General features: G+C 51.2%; 1 protein-coding gene across 2 annotated transcripts in view; it reads right to left on the bottom strand.

Moving 5' to 3' along the window:
• OSBPL10 (oxysterol binding protein like 10) overlaps positions 1-22534 on the bottom strand; it is a 243446-nt gene that overhangs the window by 23671 nt on the left and 197241 nt on the right. For both annotated transcript variants that reach the window (XM_045856914.1, XM_045856915.1), the window contains one exon: positions 3979-4128. In XM_045856914.1, coding sequence (XP_045712870.1) covers positions 3979-4128 — 150 coding nt within the window. The remainder of the gene's footprint in view (positions 1-3978; positions 4129-22534) is intronic.

Genomic DNA, 22534 nt, shown 5'->3' with positions numbered 1-22534 from the left:
TCGAACCAGTGACCCTTCACTTTATGGGACAATGCCCAACCAAGCCACACAGGTCAGAACAGGATACACGTTATCCTGTTCAATCTTCTCGATAACCTGTGAGCAGGTATGACCATTCCATTTTACAGATGAGAAAACCAAAGCCTAGAAAGGTTTTTGTCATTTTCACATGGCTAAAAAAGTAGAGAGCTGGAGTATAAACAGATTCTGCTTGGTCAAGGCCCATGCCGGACCCCTCCTCACTGCCCCCAGGAGGCCTGAAGACTCACCTTCACTCACTCACTGGAATTCTTTCGGGAAGAACAGGACTGATGAGATCATGCCAATTGCACAGGAAGGGAGCACAGAAATGGTGCACATACTGCCCCCTGGTGGCACAGACGTATACACACAAGCTTAGGGAAGCCAGGTCACTACTGTGTCTTCTGTTAGAAGGCTAACATTTCAGGAGTGGTAGTTACAGGCTTTGTTTGACAGTGTACTAAAAACAAGATTTGGAGGGAAGAGCTGAAGGGAAAGGAAGTGGAAGCAACACCTGGGGAACGGAAGACCTTGAGTATCCACAGTTCTGCCTGGGGGTAGGGGCGGAGGGGGAGGTAGTTAATCCCTGGACCTTCTGACTCTTTTCATACACATTTCCCCTTATAAGAATGAGTGTGAGCCCTAGCTGGTGTGAGTCAGTGGATTGAGTGATGGCCTGAGAACCAAAGGGTTGCTGATTCAATTCCCAGTCAAGGCACATGTCTGGGTTGAGGGCCAGGTCCCCAGTAGGGGCGCGCGAAAGGCAACCACACATTGATGTTTCTCTCCCTCTCTCCTTCCTTTCCCTTCTCTAAAAATAAATACATAAAATCTAAAAAAAAAGAATGAGCTTGAGCACAGCAATGTCAATCTTTGCATGGAAAATTTTCCTAATAAAACAATTCAATCAAAGGGGAAAAATCCGTATGCTCAAGACGTCCCCTACATCACAACAACAAGAAGGCAAAGGAAACACGACCCGGTTCACTCTGATCCGGCCGCACTGGGCGCCTTGCCCAGAATGCCGAACAAGGGCTCTCTCGGGCCTTTCCACGACTGTCTCCTCTGCACAGGTCACACCCCCACTAGACACTCCCACGGCTGACTCCCTCCTTTGGGTCTGGTCTCTAGAGCACAGTGTCACCTGGGAGAAGCCTGCCCTGACCCGTCTGAGAGGCCACACCCCGCCCCTGCTCCATCACCTCCCACCCTCCCGGCCACGCTCTACTTCTCTTCGCTGCACTTCCCACCTCCAGAATCTTTTCTTCTCTCCCATTGAGTCTGTCTGTTTCCACTGCCACAGAAGCTCTGAAGGTGGTTAGCACACCTGTCTTATAAACACACACCAGGGCTTCATCCTTGAATCAAAGAATGTTCTTCTATCTCTAGGGTGTCTGCTCAGTGGACACTCCATTCCAGCTAAGATTGTCAATTGCCAATAGAGCCCATGCTTAACTTAATGACCTGGGCAAGAGCCAAGAAGAGAAAAAGACAGTAAGACAGAATTTCATTGACCTTTTTCTGACACAGGGCAACAAAAGCCCACAAACCTTTTGTGAAATAAAAGGTCTACCGCTTCCTTATCAAGTCCCTGCTTGGTTCTTGAACAACCGCTTCTTCCTAGTAAATAAGTTAATGATAAACCGTGGACCAGACAAAGTTTTTCTTTCACGTGGCCAGCTGAGTGTTGAATAAACCCAACATCTGCTTTTATAGAAATAGACCATGGCTCCGGAAATGCAAAGCAATCAGATCCTAATAAAAGAGCAAGACGCACAGTTCTGATTTCCTTCCCTAAAACCAGCGAGCCCTGCCATGCTGCCTCCGGGAGAGTCAGCCCACCGTCACGCAGTCCCCTCGGGACCTCGCTGTTTCTGCACGTCTGACCTGGACGGCTTCAGCGACTCTGAGAGTCTTTGTCCTGTATCATTTGTGAGTCACACCCATGTTTCCCAAGTTTTTCATTATTGATTTGGGAGCCAGAGAGACATCAATGTGAGAGAGCAGCATCGATGGGTCGCCTCTGTTAATGTGCCCCAAACCCACGACCAAGGTACGTGCCCTGACTGGGAACCAACCCTGCGACCTCTGGTGTACGGGTGATGCTGCACCTGACTGAGCCACCCATCACTCCCCGGCCAGGGCTATGAATATGTCTTAATATGATCCATGAGAATTCGTTTTATACTGTAGCCCAGTTACTCGTGCATCAACAGAACTAAAAGTTTCATGGGCAATATACTCTGATATTTTCTATTATATGTTATTTCAATTTTTTAGAAATGATAACTGACCCACTACAATTGGTTTTACAATCTTCTAAATGGGTTAGGACCCACGGTTTAAAAAATATGCTTTTAAATCCTACTAGTACCCGTATTCCATCCTCTGGATCTTAACACAAGCTCCATCCGAACTGTCTCCACGATCCACAAACATAAGAAAGAAGTGGCTTTTAAAAAGGTAAGCATTTAAAATGAACCCTCTAGCAAAATAGACGAGAGTTCCACAGCCCAGAGATGGGATGCAGACAGGGGGACACAGTGAAGGTCACGGCTTCACAGCCGGTGTGCAGAGCTGGGCAGACCCTCCCACGCACAGGGCGGAGGATGGCAAAGCTCGGGGGACTTCCTAGGTCAGCCCCCTCGGCATGGGCCCGCAGTTTTGTTTAAAGGGGTGCAGTCTCCCAGAATACGACACACTCGTCTCCAAATACATAAAAAAACATTCTAAAGAAAAATGCTTTTCTGTCATCCTTGGGACTCCCAACTCCTGTCGCCCTCACAGTTGCTATGTCGTCATCTTCCTCTTCAAAGAATCTCTCACCCCCACCGCCCTCCGCTCCTCCCCCTTCTCTGGCCTCCAGTCCAGCCTGAGGAGAACATGGGGGATCCACAACCTTCACTGCAGTCAAACAAGCCAGCCCCCGCTCATGGTGGCTTCTGCGGGCTGTGCCTTGGGTGGGTCTGTCCAGTTCAAGGATGCCCACATTTTTCCAGCTGCCCTTCAGAATCCAGAGCTTCCATTCATGGAACACCCTCCCCACGGGCCATTCCCCCAGCCCCCGGGCTGCTCCTCGCCACCACACAACACAGGGCTCCACAAGGCGAAGACCGAAGACCGGTGGGGCGCCTCCCACGACGTCAGCACCGGGCTGGGGCTCTCTCTACACACAGCCTGCAGTTCTCACTCTGCCCTCCGGGAGGCACCACGACTGGGAACACAACACAGGTGGCCCGGACAGCAGAGTCCAGGCACCCTCCACACCCCCGTGCCCCCGAGGACACCATGCCAGCTCTCAGCTACACACGCAACTGCTTTTCCTGCTGGCCTCCCCAGGTGAGCCGCAGACTCGAGGGGAGGGCAGGTGTCTGGGGGCCATCGGCTGGCCTCCAGAGGCCAGGATGCTGGAGGAGGTTCCTTGGGGAGACTCCAGGCTGCACGCACACCAGCTGGCGGGTTTGTTCCTTTACAAGCAGACGAGGGGATCTGGGTCACTGTCCAGGCTGCCTTGTGGGGACCAGCTGTGAGAGCTAGCGACAGTGCGGCAGCCGCACTCCCGGCTCCCCTGTTTTCCTTCCTCCTGTTTTTGCTCTGTGGCCAGTGTGCCTTACCCACCTCCGTAGGTCTTCTTACCCTTGTCTAGGACACAGCCGGAAACAAAAATACCCCATTTTAAACCTTCCTTATCACCTCCTACCCTTTTCCCAAAGCTCTCCCTGCCCTCGTGGGGTCGCAGCGCCTGCAGGGAAGCACGTGCAAGCTCACACTGAGGCTGAGCATCAGTCTCCTTTCCCATGATACCTGGGATGTCCGTACCTGACTGCCATTCTGAGCTCCTCCCCGCTCTGCTTTCCCAGCCTCACCACAAGGAAAGGAACGGGACCCGGGAAGGCTCAGCGGTAGAGGTGGTGCCCAAGCAAGCCGCCGCACACCCAGCGGGACACGCCAACCTACCTTGGTCAAGTCCATTCCAAGTTTGAGCTGTGAAATGAGATGAAGAATCACGCTGCGCTGATCCTCCATGACGCCCAGTTCCGTCTCCTCCTTATCTTCAGTGTCGCTTTTCTCATCTTCGGACAAAACCAGTTCAGGGCCTGAGTTTGGCTACAAGAAGATCATCGGTAAGAATCACCAGCTGGCCCGGCAGAAGTCAGAAGCACGGCACGCGACCCCATGTGCTCGGCCATGGCAGAGGGAGCCCAGTCCCGCCCCGGGAAGAGTGTCCCTAAAACAAGTCCTACTGGCGGCCGCAGGGCGCGGGGTGACCCTTTTGGGGGTGCAGGCCATCTTCAGCTACTGCACATACCCTCTGAGCTTCCCATCACCCGCCACTAGTGAGCCCTCTGGCTTAAGGACTTTCCCTGACGAAAAACCGCCCTGCCCTTTAAGAAACCAGCTCTCACATGCAGGAATGAGGCCCCTTAATCTCGGCTGTTCCTCCCGAACAATATTCTCCTGTTAGCCTGCACAGCCCAGGACGCTTTATGCCTAATATACATTTTTCTGTTTCTAAGTGAAAGCCTGATAACCCAGAGAGTGACTGAAATGACCTCCTTTATGGGAAAATTTACCGAGACTCTTTCCACTGTTCCACATCAATTAGTATCACTATAAAAAGTGTGATGAATGGCTTGGAGCTGGCACTAATTTAGGGTGAGAGGAAAATGTAAAGAAGAGCTGACATTTTTATAATAATGCCGAGATGTATGCAGGCCAAGAGACCCTGCTTTCCTCAATGCAAGTTTATTAAGTCAATCGCTTGTTCCATTTTTCCATTGACAAAAAACAGGCAGGTTAATAAACTAAATGTGCAAAGGGAATGAATGACGGAGCATACAGTTTTTTGACACGCAAGACTCAAGAACACTGGCTACTCTGTGAAGTATCCTCAAAATTCTGATGAAGAAAGTGACCCCATTCCACACTTTTCTACATTCTTAGGGCACTTGTTTGTATGCAAGCAAAAACACTCTGCGTAAAACATGCCACAATTGTTTCTAATGATCAACAACAGGTCAGACATAGCGAACTTGATACACAAAAATGCAGGAGCTCACAGGTATTAAATGTAAGAGGGCACAGATTTGCCCACATGGCCGTGCAAACACTAATGATTTATCAGCCTCACTAGACAGAATTATCTCCCTTTATTGAAAGGCACTTGCAGTACACAAAGGCCATCTCAGTGATTGAGGTGGTTGTAATTGTCAGGCCCAACATGCATGCGGCCAGCCATTCCTGACCAGCCCTGCAGAGAGGAAATACAGTGCTTCCCCCTACCCTGGGGCTGGGCATGTTTAAAACTGGGAATGAAACAGACATTTTCCATAGACACACTTCTCAGATTATTCTTAAGTCTCCTCTGAGTCGCCCCAGTGCTGGGTAAACCGTGAGTGGGGAAACCTCGGTGATGCCCACAGGCCCTTTCCCCAGCCAAGAGCTGAGTTCCCTCCATCAGGAGCTTGGTTCTCTGGCCTCATCACAAGGTGTGGTAGCTGACATCATCACAAGTGGCTCTGCTAGAATACACGGAACTAGTGGAGAGCACCGGGCTGTGTCCTGGTTCAGGGAAGACTAAGGGCGGGATGCCCGGGGGCTCTAAGGTGCCCTGATTCTATGCCGGGGAGTCAGAGAGCTCGGACAACATCCCCCCGGTAGCAGAGGTGCTGCTGCTGCTACTCTTGTGGTGACCTGGTAGGTGGTCATTTGTATCAGCAGAATTCCCTCAACCCAGAGCAGCTGGCGGTGGAGAGCACAAGGCCCAGGCATCTTGCTTTGGGAGGAAAACGGACAACAGAAAACAAACCAAGGCCCCATCATGCACCCAAGGGATTGGGGGTGGCATGCAAAGTCCCTCAACGCCTCAGCAAGAAAAGTAGCTAGCTACGTGTTGAGTGCAATATTTCCGCTTGAAATCAGTTGTCCTCACAAAGTCTTGGCTGCAAACTAAAACAAATCAATAGCTCCAGCGAGGCGGTCATAAGCTTTACGAAGCAAATGATTCTTTCTCCCGAAGTGTGATTTCCCATTTGCCTCCAAACCAGCATACAGGGAAATCGCCATCCTGCCCACTCATGGCCCACTCACTGCCATGTGTTGGCAAACCACCTGCGACCAGCCACCTCCTCCTGCCATTCTCCCTCACTTGTGAATTAAACCTGCCTTGTGCCTGACTCCGGTAACCAGGCAGCCTTCGGCAAGGCCCTGCCACGGGAGACTAAGGACATGCAGTCATGCGCACACAGACCTCTCCAGCTCTTCCCACTTCGGTCAACGGCACCTCTCCCCTGCATGTGATGTGACTCAGAGACCCTGGCTCCAGCGGAGAGAGTGAAGGATGGTACGTGGGCCCCGAAGTCCTGCCAAGGGAGGAAAGGCGATGCCCGCCCCCACGCCTGCTTCAAGGGCTCAGATTCTTAGCAAACTGCGCCCTGAGCTTAAACAAGGACCGGCAAACATTTTTACCTCCCACAGCCTTCGAGAACTTGCCCTTTCTCTTGCAGTATGATTTGCAAAAAATTCTCCCCAACCTCAAGTAAATAATCAGGTGTGTTTTGCTTTGTTTTGTTTTTTAAAGCTGGCTTCATTCATCACGCTGCTCGTGAATGTCACGGAGGAGACCCACAATTCCACCCACCCTGGAACTCAGCCCACCTGCAGGAAGGTGAGACCACCCTGTGTTTTGGGTCCAAACACGAAGGCAGCACGTGGGTAGAACGGTGGGGCTACTCAACAGGTGAGCTCGGTTTGCAAGGTATCGATTAGCAATGTAAATACAAGTATGCCAGCACCCACACAGCACCTGTCGGCAGGCAGTGCGAGACACGGAGGGTCTGAAGAGCCGGCTCAGATGGAGTTTTAAAGGTAGAGAGCCTTCTCCCCTTTTGGGGTCAAGGGTGTGTTGAGTCTGCTACTCTGACGTAAAATCCAAAACAGCGCTGAGGGTCGCTGGCTCTCCATCCCTTCCCCATAATCAGGCCCACATGCCCCTCCACTCTCCCGCTCCCAGAGTCCTGCTTCTGTCCCGGGGGCCCCTGCACACCCACGCCCTCGGGTCCCTGCGGACTTCTGCTTGTAAAGCAATGACACCAGCCTGGGGGTGACCAAAGGTGGCAGAGCAGTGTGTCTACACCTCAGGAGAAAACGGAAAACGAGAAAGGGCTTTCTAGTGCTGAGGAAGTTCCTAAGACTGAAGCAGCATCTCTAAATCCCCCATCCCCCAGGGATCTTTGCAAATGAGCCAGCCCAGCCACAGAAATGTACACAAACTTGAAGACAAAATGGAATGGAAATGTGTTTTAAGGAGAAACAGGCTGTGGAATGAGGTTTTTAATAAAAACAAAAATTATGACTCAATATTTCTACCACGGGAACACCTCGGGGCATCTGGTGCTACAAAAACCAAGTGACTCACCGTGCCTGTTAGCAAACAGGGGTAAGGACGGGCAAACCCAGGAACAGGAGAAAGCCACATGGAGGCTGGGGTTTGGGGACAACGCCTTGGTAGCTTAAGGACGACCTGTGCCCCAGAGGAAGGGTTCTCAATCTGGGCTCTATGGACACTCCTAAGATAGACAGCTGCCACAACCATTGATATTTCATGTAAAAATTGTGGCGTTTTTCTAGAGAGCAGGTGTCTGTGCTGACTGACCTTGGGTTCTTAGACAGGTGTCTGCCCCTGGACTGGCCACAGAGCCTCTCAAGAACCATTTGAGATCGAGAGAGAGAGAGAGAGAGAGAGAGAGAGGGAGACTCCCAGGCAGGAGCGGTCTAATCACAGTCCCCCATCTGCATGAGCGCCCCACCTCTAACCGCACCTCCCCTTCCTGTCCCGGCGGAGTGGCTGGGCCCTGAGACTGTGGTGGGGCCCAGACCAGACACAAACCTGTGACTTGCATTCAGCAGTCCCTCTCAAGGGGGAGGTCGGTGTGGGGGAAACACTGAACTCTGCTTTCATCTCTGCTCTTTAATAAAAACCTAATTCTCTGATACAAACGTAAATTCCAAGCCCAGACTGCCATTCCCATCTATTTTGATTCAACACACATACGTAATTGAACTACCATTTGGTCAGTTCCAGGAAAAACCCACAAACCCGACGTTCATCTTCAGAGCCCGTTCATTCATTCATCTCTGTACGGCGGCCCTCACTCCACTCCACGCTCCCCCCCCCACCCCACCCACTTTCCTGGGCCTCATGCTCACGTTCCTTTTCTCAGGCAGTGTGTACACAATCCATGCGTCTCTATTCTCAAGGATCTTCTCTTCCTTCCCAGCAGAGACCGGGGGCCACTCTAAGCAGGCTGACCAGCTCACATCCTCTTCATGTATAAATGCCTACTAACCTAGTGTCTTAACTCAAAGGGCTGCATCCTCAGATCTGAACCAATCTGAGAGAGGCCTGTGTGGCTGCATAACCAGCCCTCGAAGAAGCCTTTTTCCTGTCGAGCCAGGAGCCAGCCCGTGGCAAAGCCCACACACCACAGGCATGCAGGTGTGCGGGGTCTTCACGGGGTGAGTGGGCTCCTATGGCCATCTTCTGCCCCAGTCAATAGGCATCAACAGAAAGATAGAACCCACTGAGTTCCAGTGACCTGTCACTAGCCTAAACATCTACCAGACCAAGCACAGAAGAGCCACCTACAGCAAGAACATCCAATTCTCTTCTGGCAGCGAGCACATTGCAGCTCAATCACTTTAAAGCCTGGCATCCCTCCCTGTACACTGTAACCCCGGCACCTGGCCCTGAGTCATACCAAAGAACCTTGGTATTGAATGACAAGAAGCAAACATCGTCCACAGATCGTCTTTACGGGAAAATGGGGAAACCCAGCCATGTCAGGAAGAATATCTGGTATTCTGAAGACCACAGAAAGGTGGGCGGTAGAGGAGAAGACCCAAAGCTCTACCCCCGATAACCTCCAATGAGAGAAATGTCATGCCACACGGCAGGGCGAGAGCGATCGGGGAATGCACGTCCGCCCATGTAACTCTCTCTCAACTCCACAACTCCACAACTCCACAGAACATGCAATAACATGCAGCAATGGCCACCTCTGTTCGCAAGGGGATAAGAGTCAACAGAAGAAGTTGCCTGGCCGGATAGCTCTGTTGGTTAGAGCATTGTCCTGACCTGCCAAGGTTGTGGGTTCAACCCCTGGTCAGGGCAGGGCACGTATAAGAAGCAACCAATGAATGCAGCAAATGACATTTCTCTTTTGTACTCTCTAAAATTTAAAAAAAAAAAAAAAAAAAAAGCAGAAGTTGGCTTGCCAGAAAGTGAGAGGTTCTAGAAAAAAGTAGGAATGTGAAGTTGAAACACGGGTAAAGGTCAGGGGGCATGACAGACTGGAAGAGCAAGTGGGTGAGGGATAAAGAGGATGACAGTGAACACAGGGAGGGAAGCAAGGGGCCCGAGCGTCTGAGAGGCGCAAGAGCCCAAGGACTGACTATGGAACCCACGTGTTTTCAGTTTTAACAATAATGGCGCTACTGTCGCTGACTGTGTTCATGGGATCCATAGAATGGAGGATTTAGTCCCTTTTACATCTTGCTATATTTTTCCATTTCAATATTCACAGCATATTTAACCACATTATCACAATCATTACTTAATTCTCATAGTGTTATCTTCATCTTAGTCATATTTTACATCCTAAGAAGGCCCATCTCAGAGTCCACAGTCATGAAAGGTGGCGCGGCAGCATCCAGAGATGCAGTCCAGCTCTGGACAAGAATTGATACCATCGGCACAGTCTGGGGTGTAAAAGACGGCCCGCAGTCCGGCAAATTCCCCTTGGCATTTTTATCCCTCACCATCCCCGCCCCCGTAAGACATTCTTATCACATGACTATCAAGCACAGGGCACCCCCTCACACATGCTGGGAACACTGGTTCCCCAGAGGACGCACACAGACATAAAGTTTGTTGTATGAATATCAGGTGGCTGCTCCTGATGACCTACTGTCCTGTCCACACAGGTAGGATTCCTCCTCTGGAGCAGTCTCTTTCGTGCCTGTCTCTGACGTCCCCAAGGAGGCCATCTGTGCTGGGTGGAGTGTCTCTCAGTCACTGGATGATGCTCTCCTCTGGTCAGGAGTCACACCAGAGAGCTTGTTGTCAGACACACGTCCCCGGATGGTGTCTTGCCCAGCCGATGCCCCTTGGCCCTGATGCAGGGTGGCTGTGGGTGGCTCCTAGCATGCATTGTCTTCTACACACCCAAAGCGGGGTGGCCAACTGGGCCTTGAAAGCCACCGCCCTACTGAGGGGACCTTATCTTGCCATTTGGAGGTAGGTAGGACGAGGCCAATGTGGGCGGGACCCGATGGAGAAGTGGTCTCTTATCCTTAACAAGTTCAAGTACAAGCTTGTCCACACCGCAGGCTGGTCCGAGCTGCCGTCTGGGAGGGGCTGAGTTGGTCGCCACCGCCGCCGCCATCCTTCCGCTGCCGCCCACGGACGCGCTGGCTTCCTTGCTCTAACCACACATACACACACACTTGCCACACTTGGCTCTCACAGACTGGAAGGACAGATGCTCTTCCTGAGCAAAGGGGCCGACCTGCAGAAGAGTTCATTTTCAATAAAGCGCACCCTGGCGGGGAGAAGGAAGTCACGGCTGGGGAGGGCAGAAAATACGGGGACATTCGTCATCGGCCAAGGCAATCAGGAGTAATGACACCAAGAGCATTCGACAGGGGTTTCTTTAAAAACGTTCAAGGGGAGCATTCACAGGAAGCAGCGGCATCCGTCCTTTGCTGATTTCCACATGTCTGCTTGGAAACCATTTTTAAATGAAAGCCACCAAAAAAAAAAAGAGAGAGAGAGAGAGAATATTGAGAAGGAGCAAAGAAAATCTAAAGAAAGTACAAAAAAGGAAAAGCAAGAAGCAGCAGCAGATGCAGTTGTGGCTTCCGACCCAGACTGGTGAGAGGCCTGGCCGCCCGCATGCAGGACTCAAGGCCACAAAGCACACAGTTAAGTTCCCTTAGCATCCATCAGCCTGCAGCCAGGAATATAAGGGGGGGTGGGGGGGGGTGAGGGCACAGACGTGTGGGCCTAGGTGCCAAGTGCTGTGCCAGGTGCTCTATGACATCATCTCCATTGGCAGAAGTCTAGCATTTGCAAACCAGCATGGAGCTAGCAGCCTAGCCGGGGCCCAGCAAGGCTTCTGAAAGCAAAGCTGTGCGGGGCTGAGAGGCCTGGGTCACCACAGCCCTCCTGCGTGTCGCACAAGCAGCACAGGTCCTATTCCCAAACTCACGGGAAGCTCGGGAAGCTCGTCAGCACAGGGATGAAAGTCACGAGAAGCCACAGAGCGAGGCCACAAAAACAGGGAACACGAGCCCCAGAGCTTCAGGAGGCAGCGAGACAGAAAGGGAGAGCTCTGAGCTCTGGCTGCAGAGAGACAGCCCTGGCTGTAAATCCTGACTCCACTGCCTTCCTCCTGTCAGGCTCCATCTCGGGCTCCGTGAAACGGAGGTGGCGCCACCCCCAGCCCAGAGGACGGCCAAGAGGCCTGAGGAAGACAAGGCACCAAGCCCAGTGCCGGGCACAGAGGAAATGCTTAATGAATGGCTGCCGCTCTCGTGGGGCCTGTGGCTTTCACATTGGGTGCGTAGTGGTACCACCACTCCCTCCTGGGCCCTTCCCTCCCCTCTGGCAGTACCCCTCTGGGAGCTGAATGATGCGGCCCAAGGTCCTTTCCCAGGCCCCCCCAGCAAGGAGGACCCTGAGGGCTCTGGGGCTGCAAAGAGTCCAGGCCCCTCAAATAGCCCATGGCCTTGACCACGAGGTTCTGGATCTATGGCTGCACCAGAAAAGGATTCATAGAAATTAAAAAAAAAAAAAATCTCAGCCAAGTGTCACGTGCAGAACCACGAGAAGCACACACAAAGAGCAAGGACAGTGAATGGGAGAGACAGGCCACTGGTGGGCCCCGGGAGGCCAGCTACGGTCTGGGTGACGGGAGGGGCGGGCCTGCCACCCATGGCTGCCTGCGATCTCCTCGGGCCCAGGGAAGGCAGACAAGGAACTCCTTCGTGACCCATCCTAGCCCTCCTGGCCTCGGGTGAGAGGAAAAGCAAAGGTTTAAGACAAATTAAGACCCCCACCTCCTCAAGGAGGGCTGAGTGGTAAGCAGGCATGAGGCCTGAAAGAGTTACCATCACTCCAGGTGCCTTGAATGCCCACAATTAGCAAAGCACCACATTAGGCATTAGATCTATAAGGCCGTTTAAGACATGGTCTCTGGCCCTGGCTGGTGTGGCTCAGTGGACTGAGTGCCAGCCTGTGAGCCGAAGGGTCACTGGTTTGATTCCTGGTCAGGGCACACGCCTGGGTTGAGGGTTGGGTCCCCAGTTGTGGGCATGCAAGAGGCAACTGATCAATGCATCTCTCGCACACTGCTGTTTCTCTCCCTCTCTTTCTCCCTCCCTACCCCTCTGTCTAAAAACAAATAAATGACATCTTAAATGCTGTGGCTCTGTGGATTGAGTGCAGGCTTGAGAACCAAAGGGTGGCTGGTTATGGGCCAGGTCCTCAGTAGGGGCGCATGAGAGGCAACCACACATTGCTGTTTCTCTCCCTTCTTTCTCCTTCTCTTCCCTTCTCTGGAAAAAAATAAATAAATAAAAGACATTCCATACCCTAGCAATCTGCTGGAGTCAAGGGTCCAATCGTTCTTCCTCCCCAGCCCTGGGTGGGACAGGGAAGTCCCAACTCATCCTCTGAGACAGTTCAACCACACGGGCAGGGCGGCACCTCCACCCTAACAAAGGATCCTAGATGCTCCGTGCACATCCAGTCTGGCCCTTAACGAGCCGTACTGATGTGACTGCACGTCTGCTCTCCCACTGGAGCAGGCTGGCACGTCTCTTCCGGAGGGGAACACGGATTATCTGAGCTGGCTCCCGGGGCTCCGGGAGGACATGCACTGAGAGGTCGCCTCCAGGATCTGGGCGGAGGGACGCTGTGCATGGTGGTGGCCGTATGGGGGTCCGCTTACCCTCATCAGCGCTCCCTGAGGGCAGGAATCCTGCCTAATCCAGGTTTTCATTTCTAGAATCTCAACACTGGCTGTTTTTTTAGAATTGGTGGTCGATATAAAAATTTTAAGAAATGATTAAAACTAAAAAAAAAAAATGGGGGAAAATGTGAGTGTGCAAGGACAAAAATCCTGATTTGAAAGGAAAGGACAGCCAGCGACAAAAGACCGCATGTGCATGATCCCACTTAGACGAGACATCCAAGACGGGCAAATCCAGAGAGACAGAAACCAGGTTGGTGGTGGGCAGGGCTGGGAGGATGGGCGGGCCAGGGGCTGGTCACTAAAGGGTACGGGGCTTCTTTCTGAGGCAATGAAAATGGTCCAAGATCGTGGTGGTGGTGGGTATCTGTGAATACACTACAATCCGTGGGAGGGTGCACTTTAAATGGGTGAACGATGTGGCATGTGAATTACATCTCAATAAGGCTGTGATTTAAAATTTAAAAAAAAAAAAAACAGGAGAAAAAATGCAGCGTCAAACAAGGACAGAAGGAAGGTCGTGGCCTGGGTGACCAGAGAGACTTGCAATGAGACAGACTCCAGGCAGATGTCCCCACAGAGCAGCGCTCGGGGCGGCCCGAGAATGGAGGGGCCGCTCCGACAGGGGAGTGACGTGATGACGAAGGAAGTCTGGCTGCGGCCAGACAGTGCCAGACAGTGCGTGGCTCTGACCTTCTGACCAGACTCACTCCCTCCAAGAGTCCACCTGATGCCAGGGCTTTAAACCTGTTATACCCTTTTTTATGACTTCTAAATTTACATCTCAAGTTCAGCCTTCTCTCCTGAACTCCAGCTTTGTGCACCCAACTGCCCATTCACCATGTCTCCTTGAGTTACCTGTGGCGGGCAGACTAACAGGTGCTCAGCGACGTCCCAGTCCCCGGAACCTGGGACTGTGCTACCTTAAATGACACAAGAGGCCTTTACAGATGGGATGCAGCTCGGAGCCTTGGGAGGGGGACAAGAGTAGCCAGGGTTATCCAGATGGATCCAATATAACCACGTGCGTCTCTAAAATTGGAGACTCTTTCCTGGCTGCGGTCAGAAGGAGCTATAACTGTGCAAGTGTAGTTAGGGAGATGCAACACTGCCAGCTTTGATGATGGGGGAAGGGGCCACAAACCAAGGAAAGCACGAAGCGTCTGGAACCCAGAAATGGCAAGGGACAGATCCTGTGGGAGGGTCTCTGGGAAGGGGCGGAGCCCCGACAGCACCTGCGCTGCAGCCTAGGGAGACCCGTATCAGACGTCTCACCTGCAGAGCTGTTCGATGATGAATGTGTGTTGTTTTAAACCAGTAAGTGTGTGATGATTTGTTACAGCAGCAATAGAAGGTAAACATATTGCCTAATAAGAAGATCAAACTGTGTGCATGTCCAAACCACACCTTTAGGTTCACACTCCAACATGGTACCCTGTCCCCTCTGTAAACAACAACTTCATTTATCCAGTCACTCAGCCAAAAGCCTTGGCAACCCAACCCCCCGCCATACCACCCTCTAGCTCACGCTTTACCCCACATCACACCTGTCAAAAAAGTCCTGCAAATTGTGTCCAGATCTGATTGCTTCTTACGACCACCACCCCTCTGGCAGGCACAAGCCACTGTCCTCTCTCAGTTAATGTCTGCAACACCCTCCCAATCGGTCTCCCTTGCCAGCACCGCCCCCCCCCCCCGCCCAATTATCTATGTCTCCTGACAGCAGCCAGGAAGCATCTGGAATCATAAAGCACATTGTGAAACTTCTATGCTCAAAACCCTTCCCACTTCATCCTGAATCTGTTTCAAAGTCCGCCCTGTGGCCGGCAAGGCCCTCTGTGCCCCTGTCCCATTGCTTCTCTCACCTTCCGTCCCTTCTTCCCTCCTCCCCTCGCCTCCAGCTCACCGCCGTCGGGGTTCCTACACGCCAGCCTCGGGGCCTTTGAACCTGCAGCTGCCACCACTCTTCTCCCAGATCTGTGCCCGGCTCACTCCCCCGCTGCCCTCAGATCCTTTACTTCCCTGTCCCCGACTGACCGGGGCAGCTCCCCGGCCATCACCACCGCCCTCTGTCACTGTTCACTCCTCCCCAGTGCGCCTTCTCGTGGCACTGACCACTCTCAGTCGCATTTATGACACTCCCGTCTATCACATCTCCCCGCTGTGGAAGGTCAGCTCCCAAGAACCAGGACTGGGTTTTGCTCACTGTTTTGTCTCCATCCTCGAAAACAGTACTTGACGACACAGACGTAGTGGGCGAATGGGTAAATGAAGTAAATGCTTGGCCTCGCCTTTGGAAATGAGGAATCACTGAAGTTTTCTTACAGGCTGAGGAGTGTAACCCAGACCCGGAGGGGATTAACCAGGGGTGTGGCCACGGGCAGGGGTGACGGGGCACCGAGGGCCACCCTGGAAGACTTCACCAGCAAAGGTCCAGGCTGAGGGAACCGAAAGGCCCCGGGGGCACAGGGCAGGTGCTGGACAGGGCCTCGGCCCCGCTGCCCCGCCGGGACCTGCAGCCTTGCTGGGCAGACGGCAGTTTGGTTTCGGTTCCCATGTTGAGGTCAAACAGCGAGCTACTGCAGGGGGACAAGAAGCAAAGGCGAAGCAGTAAAAGTTGGTGGCAGGCAGGTAAGAAAAAAAAGCAAGTGCAGAAAGAAAGTGGCAGATGGAGCTGGCAGAAAACCGTCTGGCCGCCCATGTCTGCAGGTGGCGACCGTGGGCAGGAGACCACCACCGGGGAGGCTCATGGGGCAGGCCGAGTCCAACTGGGAGGAAAGCTGCTGCGATCTCCCCACCCCTCCCTTCACACCCGCACAGACTTTAAAAGGGTCCCCCCGGGGTCCCGGCTTGTCTGGGTTGCCCACATCCTTTTCGTCATCCAGGCTCAAGGCCTGCAGGCTAGCCAACACCTCCCAAAAACACCCACCTGGTCCACGCAGCCCCGCCCTTCCTCCGCTCCGCTGTCACACCCGGGGCCCCAGGCATGCACTGTGCGACCCTAACAGTCCTCAGATTGTGTCTCTGCTCTGGACCCCTCCTCTTAGGCTATGACTAGTATCCCCACCTCGGGAACATTCTCCCCCAAAACACAATCTCTGCTGAAAAGCCTTCCGTGCTCTCCCACTGCCCAGAGGAAACTGCCCACGCAGACCAACGCTGCAGGCTTTCCTCCCCCGGGCCCTCCTCCCGCTTTCCCTCCTGCCCCTCGCCTGGCCTCGTCCAGCCTCCACTGACCCCAGCACGCACGCGCTGCCCTCGAGGCCGGTCCTGCCCGGTGCAGGAGCCACTGGCCACACGGAGCTTTTAAAGCTGAATAAAATGTAAGATTCAGTTCCTCGACGGCACCAGCCACATTTTAAGTGCACCACACCACCATGTGTGGCCAGGGGCTACCACACTGGTCAGCTACACAGGAAACACCCTTATCACCGCAGCAAGCGCTACGGGACAGACGGCACCACTCCACACCCTTGCTGCCCTCCCAGTTCACTTCCACGTCTTCCACCGCTTGTTATTTCTCTAAACACACAGCACCCGGGCCCTAATGCATGTCTGGATGCCGCCAGGGCAGGAGCAATCCCTCCCTCCTCCCCACCCTCACAGGTGAGCTCCGTGGGGTGCTCACAGGTTTCCGTGGGGCCTCCTTTCTTAACTTCTTGGATTAGAAAGCTCAGTGAGAGCAGGTCGTTTCAAAAACTTAAAATTCAAGCCCTGGCTGGCGTAGCTCAGTGGATTGAGCGCGGGCTGGGAACCAAAGTGTCCCAGGTTCGATTCCCAGCCAGGGTACACTCCTGGGTTGCAGGCCATAACCCCCAGCAACCACACATTAATGTTTCTCTCTCTCTGTCTCTCTCTCTGTCTCTCCCTCCCTTCCCTCCCCAAAAATAAATAAATAAAATCTTAAAAAAAAAAGATTAAAAAAAAAAACCCTTAAAATTCCTAACGAAGCACCAAAGAGTAATTTTCCAAGCACCTTCACTTCAGAAACAAAATGATGAGGTGAGGATGTACTTGGAATATCCAATAGTATTAAAGTGATTCTGTGCCTAAAAATGTAAAGGAGCTCTACCACCTGAGATTTGCTTTTCTACTGAAATCACTGATGCACGCCAAGAATAGAACTCTGCCTCTCTCTAGCCACCGTTTAAATTATTATTGATTCATGCCTTGTGCCAGGTGATGGATTTCTTCGGATTCTGCAGATGGCAAATGCCTGTACTCTGAAAGCACACGATGAAAGTAAAGTTGGTGGCGCCGCATTAGCGATTCTTCCGGTCTCTACACTTGATGCCACTCACGGCGTCAGACTGCCTTGCTTTTCCCACAGAGGATGCACGGCCATGGGCTTCAACTCCAAGGCAGGGGCAGGAAGAGGAATGCAGCACCATGAGGGTGTGGAGAGCAGCTCTGAGCCCGGCCTGCTCCACGAGAGGCCCCAGGCCCGCAGCCTCGGGCAGGGGACGCGACAGAAATGCAGAGTCTAGGGCCCCAGCCCCGTGCATGTTTGTTGAGGGCTTTTTTTCTTCTTAATGGAACTATAAGGGTACAATGTACAGACCAATATACAATATACAGTGTATAATCCCATGAGTTCTGACAAACGTATGCCCTTTATACCGAGTTAAATTTTTTTACCATCTTAACTATTTATTATTCAACTTTAAGTGCACAGTTCAGCAGTGTCAACTATATTTGCATTGCGTGTGTGACAGGTTTCTACAACTTTTTTGTCTTGGGAAACAAGCTCTGCGCCCAGTGAACAGCTCCAGTTCCTCCCCTGCCCCCTGCAGAGCCTGGGCTTTCCTGAGCCCCCCTGGTGGTTGGGGTGCCCGCCAGTGTTTGAGAAACTCTGCTCTAAGGATCCCAGGCCATAGGGGCTTCCAGGGAAAGCAGAGAGGCAGGTGTGCTAGACAGAGGCCTGGCAGCCAGGAAAGCTGGTGGGAGGAGTGTCCCTTGGGCTCTTCTGGTCCCCAAACCCTGTCCTGAGTGCCCTCGGTGGCCATGGCCCAGCCTTAGAGACCAGGGAGGGCCAGACAGACAGTGGTTCTCAAACACGCGTGTGGTCACCAACTGAATGAGAAAATTGTGTTTCTCATCATCAGACCAGACTCTGGAAATTCCACTTGAAGGTCCTAAAACAGAATTGGAAAGCTATAAACTTTGAGTGGAAGAGAATGATTGTATTTTCATCAGTCGTTGCACCAGACAGTTATTTAATTCTGACTTTGAGTTTTATCTGTCCATTTTAATCATTTGTGCCTCTCACTTGGAAGTTCCCCCCCGAGTCTCTCTAATGGAAGTTTGCGGAGGGTACGATGACACAAAGGAAATAACTGTGGCATTGCAAAGCACAGAACAGTTTTGATTTACAAGTCATTAGAAGCAGGAGGCATTTACTATTCCTCGCAGGCAAAGAGGGATTGCACGATGAATAATGGAAAAAGCGAAGTGCATTTAAAACTCTTCTGTGGATAACGCTCTCTCCAGGCCACACAAAACACACATTCGCCAAGGGGTCCCTGTGGGCTGGGCCCCCATCCCTACGCACTCAGTCTCGTCCCAGCCCCCAAAGGATCAGCATCAGGTGGACCTAGGCCATGTCGCTCCAAGAGGTGGGTTTCTGGATTATCAGCTCCTGACTCTCACAAGTTCCCACGATTTAATGTACCACAGCACATCAAGAGCTAGTAATTTCAGAAACAACCCACAGCTTGGGCAATTTTAGACTTTCTTCCCTTTTCTTAAAAAGGGTCCTAGCAATATGCCTATGATGTCCCAATTTCTGTAAATATTAGCAAACCGAGGGACAAGCATCTGGGAGAATCCAGGCTCTAGTGTTTGTGGAAGGAAGGAAGGAAGGAAGGAAGGAAGGAAGGGAAGGGAAGGGGAGGGAGGGGGAGGGAGGGGGAGGGAGGGAGGGAGGGAGGGAGGGAGGGAGGGAGGGAGGGAGGAAGGGAGGGAGGAAGGAAGGGAGGGAGGAAGGAAGGGAGGGAGGGAGGAAGGGAGGGAGGAAGGAAGGAAGGAAGGAAAGAAGGAAAGAAGGAAGGAAGGAAGGAAGGAAGGAAGGAAAGAAGGAAGGAAGGAAGGAAGGAAGGAAGGAAGGAAGGAAGGAAGGAAGGAAAGAAGGAAGGAGGGAGGGAGGGAGGGGAGGGAGGGGAGGGAGGGAGGGAAAAGAAAGTGAACCCAAGGCTAAATGACCACAGCTCTTAATTTCACAATAAGGAAGCACCAGTAAGGCCCTATTAAAGCTACAATCTCCAAATCCCACTCGATACTTTTTGGCTCCAAAAACAGGCATCTTCTCTGCTGTTTCATTTGCATCATGTGTCCATTTTTCTAGCCCCTGAGACAGAGGGCAGTAAAAGAAGGTTCCCCGGTACTTTTCTTCAAATGGGAATTGGTGCTCAGTACTCTAAGAGGGTAATTGCAGCAATTCATATTTTTCTCATATTATTCCACTGCCACCAAGTCCGAGCGAGGCTCACTCTGTCTTCCACTTTAGAAACTGTCACAGTGTCACACTCTGAAACGCTTCGCACTCAGTGAAAACTTCAAGGGGAAATAATACGGGAGACGGCCACAACCATTCCAGGGCTGTGTGAGTGCTGTGCTGAGCACTATTCCTGGCCGGAACAGCAGGGGGTATCATATTTGGCACAAAAAGAAAAGAGCGAATGTTAAGGTGCAAATGTACTCAGTAGGGCAGACCTTCTTCTAAATACCGAATTCTTGTTTTTCTTTTCTTTTTTTTTTTTTTTTCAGTTCACTAGGACGCACACTGGCATTTTCCCAGCACACTGCAGCCCTGTGACGGCTCTCGAAGCTCGGTTTCCTGTCACCTAGGCGCCCATTTTGACAAGTGCTCTGATCCTGAACACGTCTTCATCCCATTCACGAAGCATGGGAGTTTAAAAATAGCCAATGCTATGCAGTACTAGATTTGAAATTATGATTTATCTGGATATTTTATGATGCCATCCATAATCCAATGTCTTTAGAACTAAAAAAAAAAAAAGCCCTGCTGACATTTACCTTCTGATAGTAAGCGCTTCATTTTTGAGAAATAAAAGGTTTCTTTTTTGCCAACTTGTTTTTTAAAATCTGCATCAAACTGCCTTAAAAACTGAAATCATCATCCTCTGCACGGAGACAAGCCAGATCCACCGTAGAATGAATGAGTCGCTGCACGTTCTGACATCTGCTTCAGAGCGAGAACAAAGCCAGGGAGAGGGCGGGGGCAGCGAGAACAAGCGCTCCACGTAGCCATGGCTCTTAACGAGAGGACTGTTCGATTCGTGCAAAATAACCAACACAAACAGCCACGCGGTGGCTCAACCCAGTGGGTGGTTCTAGACAGCAACAGACAGAGCTCTAAAGGCAGGGGTGTCCCACCTTTGGGTGTCTCTGGGCCACACTGGAAGAAGAAGAAGAGTTGTCTTGGGCCACGCATGAAATACGTTGCAACTCACGATCAAAACAACATCTCATAACGTTTTAAGCAAATTCCATCCCGGGCTGCATGCGGCCCGTGGGACACTGGTTGGACACTCCTGTTAGAGCCTCATTTGAAACTGATGCTAAATGTTTATGGAAGGATGTAAGGGGACTATGACTCTCAAACCCACCAAAGCTAAAGGATCCTTCGTGGGAAGAGATTTTGTGGCCGTGACTGGAACTGTAACTGCGGTCCATCACATCTGACCTCGACAAGTGCAGCCAAGAAACGGACAAAACACGGCCTGGTGTTATGAAGAACTGATTGGCTTAATATAAAAAGAATTCTTATAAAACACTAATTTTACAAGTCCAACTGAATTGGAAAATGTACAAGACATTAAACAAGACATTAAAAACAAATGCAATACATATATGAAACATTCTTAACTTCATTCACAATCTTAAACATAGGAATTAAAAGGCAATACCATTTTTCTTCTTAAAAAAAAAAAAAAAGCTGGTAGGAGAACAGGGGCATTCTTTCCTAAAGGACAGGCAAACAGCAGCCCTCACACCCTGCTATGGGAGTGTAAATTTGGCTCAATCGTGGAGGTAATTTGGTGATACTTGGCAAAATTTTAAATTCCCACATTTTTCAACTGAATTCCACTTACACTCCACTGCTTGACGTTTTCCCCACATGATATATATTTGCATAAATGTGCACAGTATGTGTAGAGCACCATTTGTAAAAGAAAAACTGGACAACCTAAATGTCTCTCACAGGGCCTGGTTAAGTAGGTTAACATACGATTCCATGACTTATCTTATATTCCTGCAGTTGAATGCTCTGTAGCTGTTACAAGGAATGCAAAGAAGCTCTACAAACTGACATGGGAAGATACCTAACATACATCGGTAAATTAAAAAGCCACATTCTATATACATAATCTACACTGTGATTCCATTGCTGTAAAAAAATTTTAAATGTACGTATCTTTTCTGTGCAAATAAACTCCCCAGAAGAGACACATGAGCCCCTTATAGGCAGTAACATCAGAATGAGAGCTGAACTAGTGGACTTTAACTTCTGACTTCCTACAAATCCTTTGCTATATTTTTTATGCAACAATTATGTTGTTTCACAATAATGTTTAAACTCCTCCTCCTTCTACTGCCAAGCTACCCACTGTATGAACTGTCAAAAACGACTTCATGGTTTCAGGTCGGGTTTAATTCTGAGGCTCTTGGGAGGCCGGGGGAGGAGGTGGAGGGATGAGGAGCAGAGGCAGACTGGGAAAAGCAAGTTTGAAAAAGTCCCTGTACAGAGAGCAATGCCAATACTTTTCTCCCAATAATGCATCCAGCTGAGCCCACTGCTGTGCACAAAGGGAGCAACTTCACGATTTGCTCTATTTTCACACCAAAAGTGGCCCCTAGTTTTATTTCCATGGTATATCTAATGTATTTGGTGAATGGCAACCAACTCATCTGCTGTGGTAGGCTGAAGAGTGGCCTAAAGGTGTCCAAGTCCTCATTCCCAGGATGGTGACTGTGTTAGGTTACATGCCAACGGGTAATTAAGGTTGTGTTCAGCTGATCTTAAAGTGGGTTGGCGAGGGGGGGGGGCAATCCTGTTATCTGGAGAGGCCCAATGTACCCACAAGGACCCTTAGCAGTGGAAGAGGAAGGCAGAAGGGGGAAGCCAGAAGGAGATAAGACTAGGGAAGCAGGGTCAAAGAGATGCAATGCTCCTGGCCTGAAGAGACAGGAAGGGGCCACAAGCCAAGAAATGCAAGCAGTATCTAGAAGCTCGAAAAGCCAAGGAAACAGTTTCTCCTCTAGAGTCTCCACAAAGGAATACAGCCCTGCCAGCACCTTGAATTAGTCCACTGAGACCTGTGCCAGACTTCTAACCTCCAGACCTGCAGGATGATAAATCTGTGTTGTGTTAAATGTGTAGCAGGTTGTTATAGCAGCCAATAGGAAACTAATACAAACTACCTACATCTCCTTTATTTCTCTGCATCCCAGACTTT

Source organism: Phyllostomus hastatus, unplaced genomic scaffold (assembly GCF_019186645.2).
Source record: "Phyllostomus hastatus isolate PE091 unplaced genomic scaffold, TTU_PhHast_1.1 phas_scaffold_129, whole genome shotgun sequence".
Classification (NCBI taxonomy): Eukaryota; Metazoa; Chordata; class Mammalia; order Chiroptera; family Phyllostomidae; genus Phyllostomus; species Phyllostomus hastatus.
Note: the sequence above shows the minus strand (reverse complement) of the source record. Positions and strands in the feature narration are given on the sequence as shown.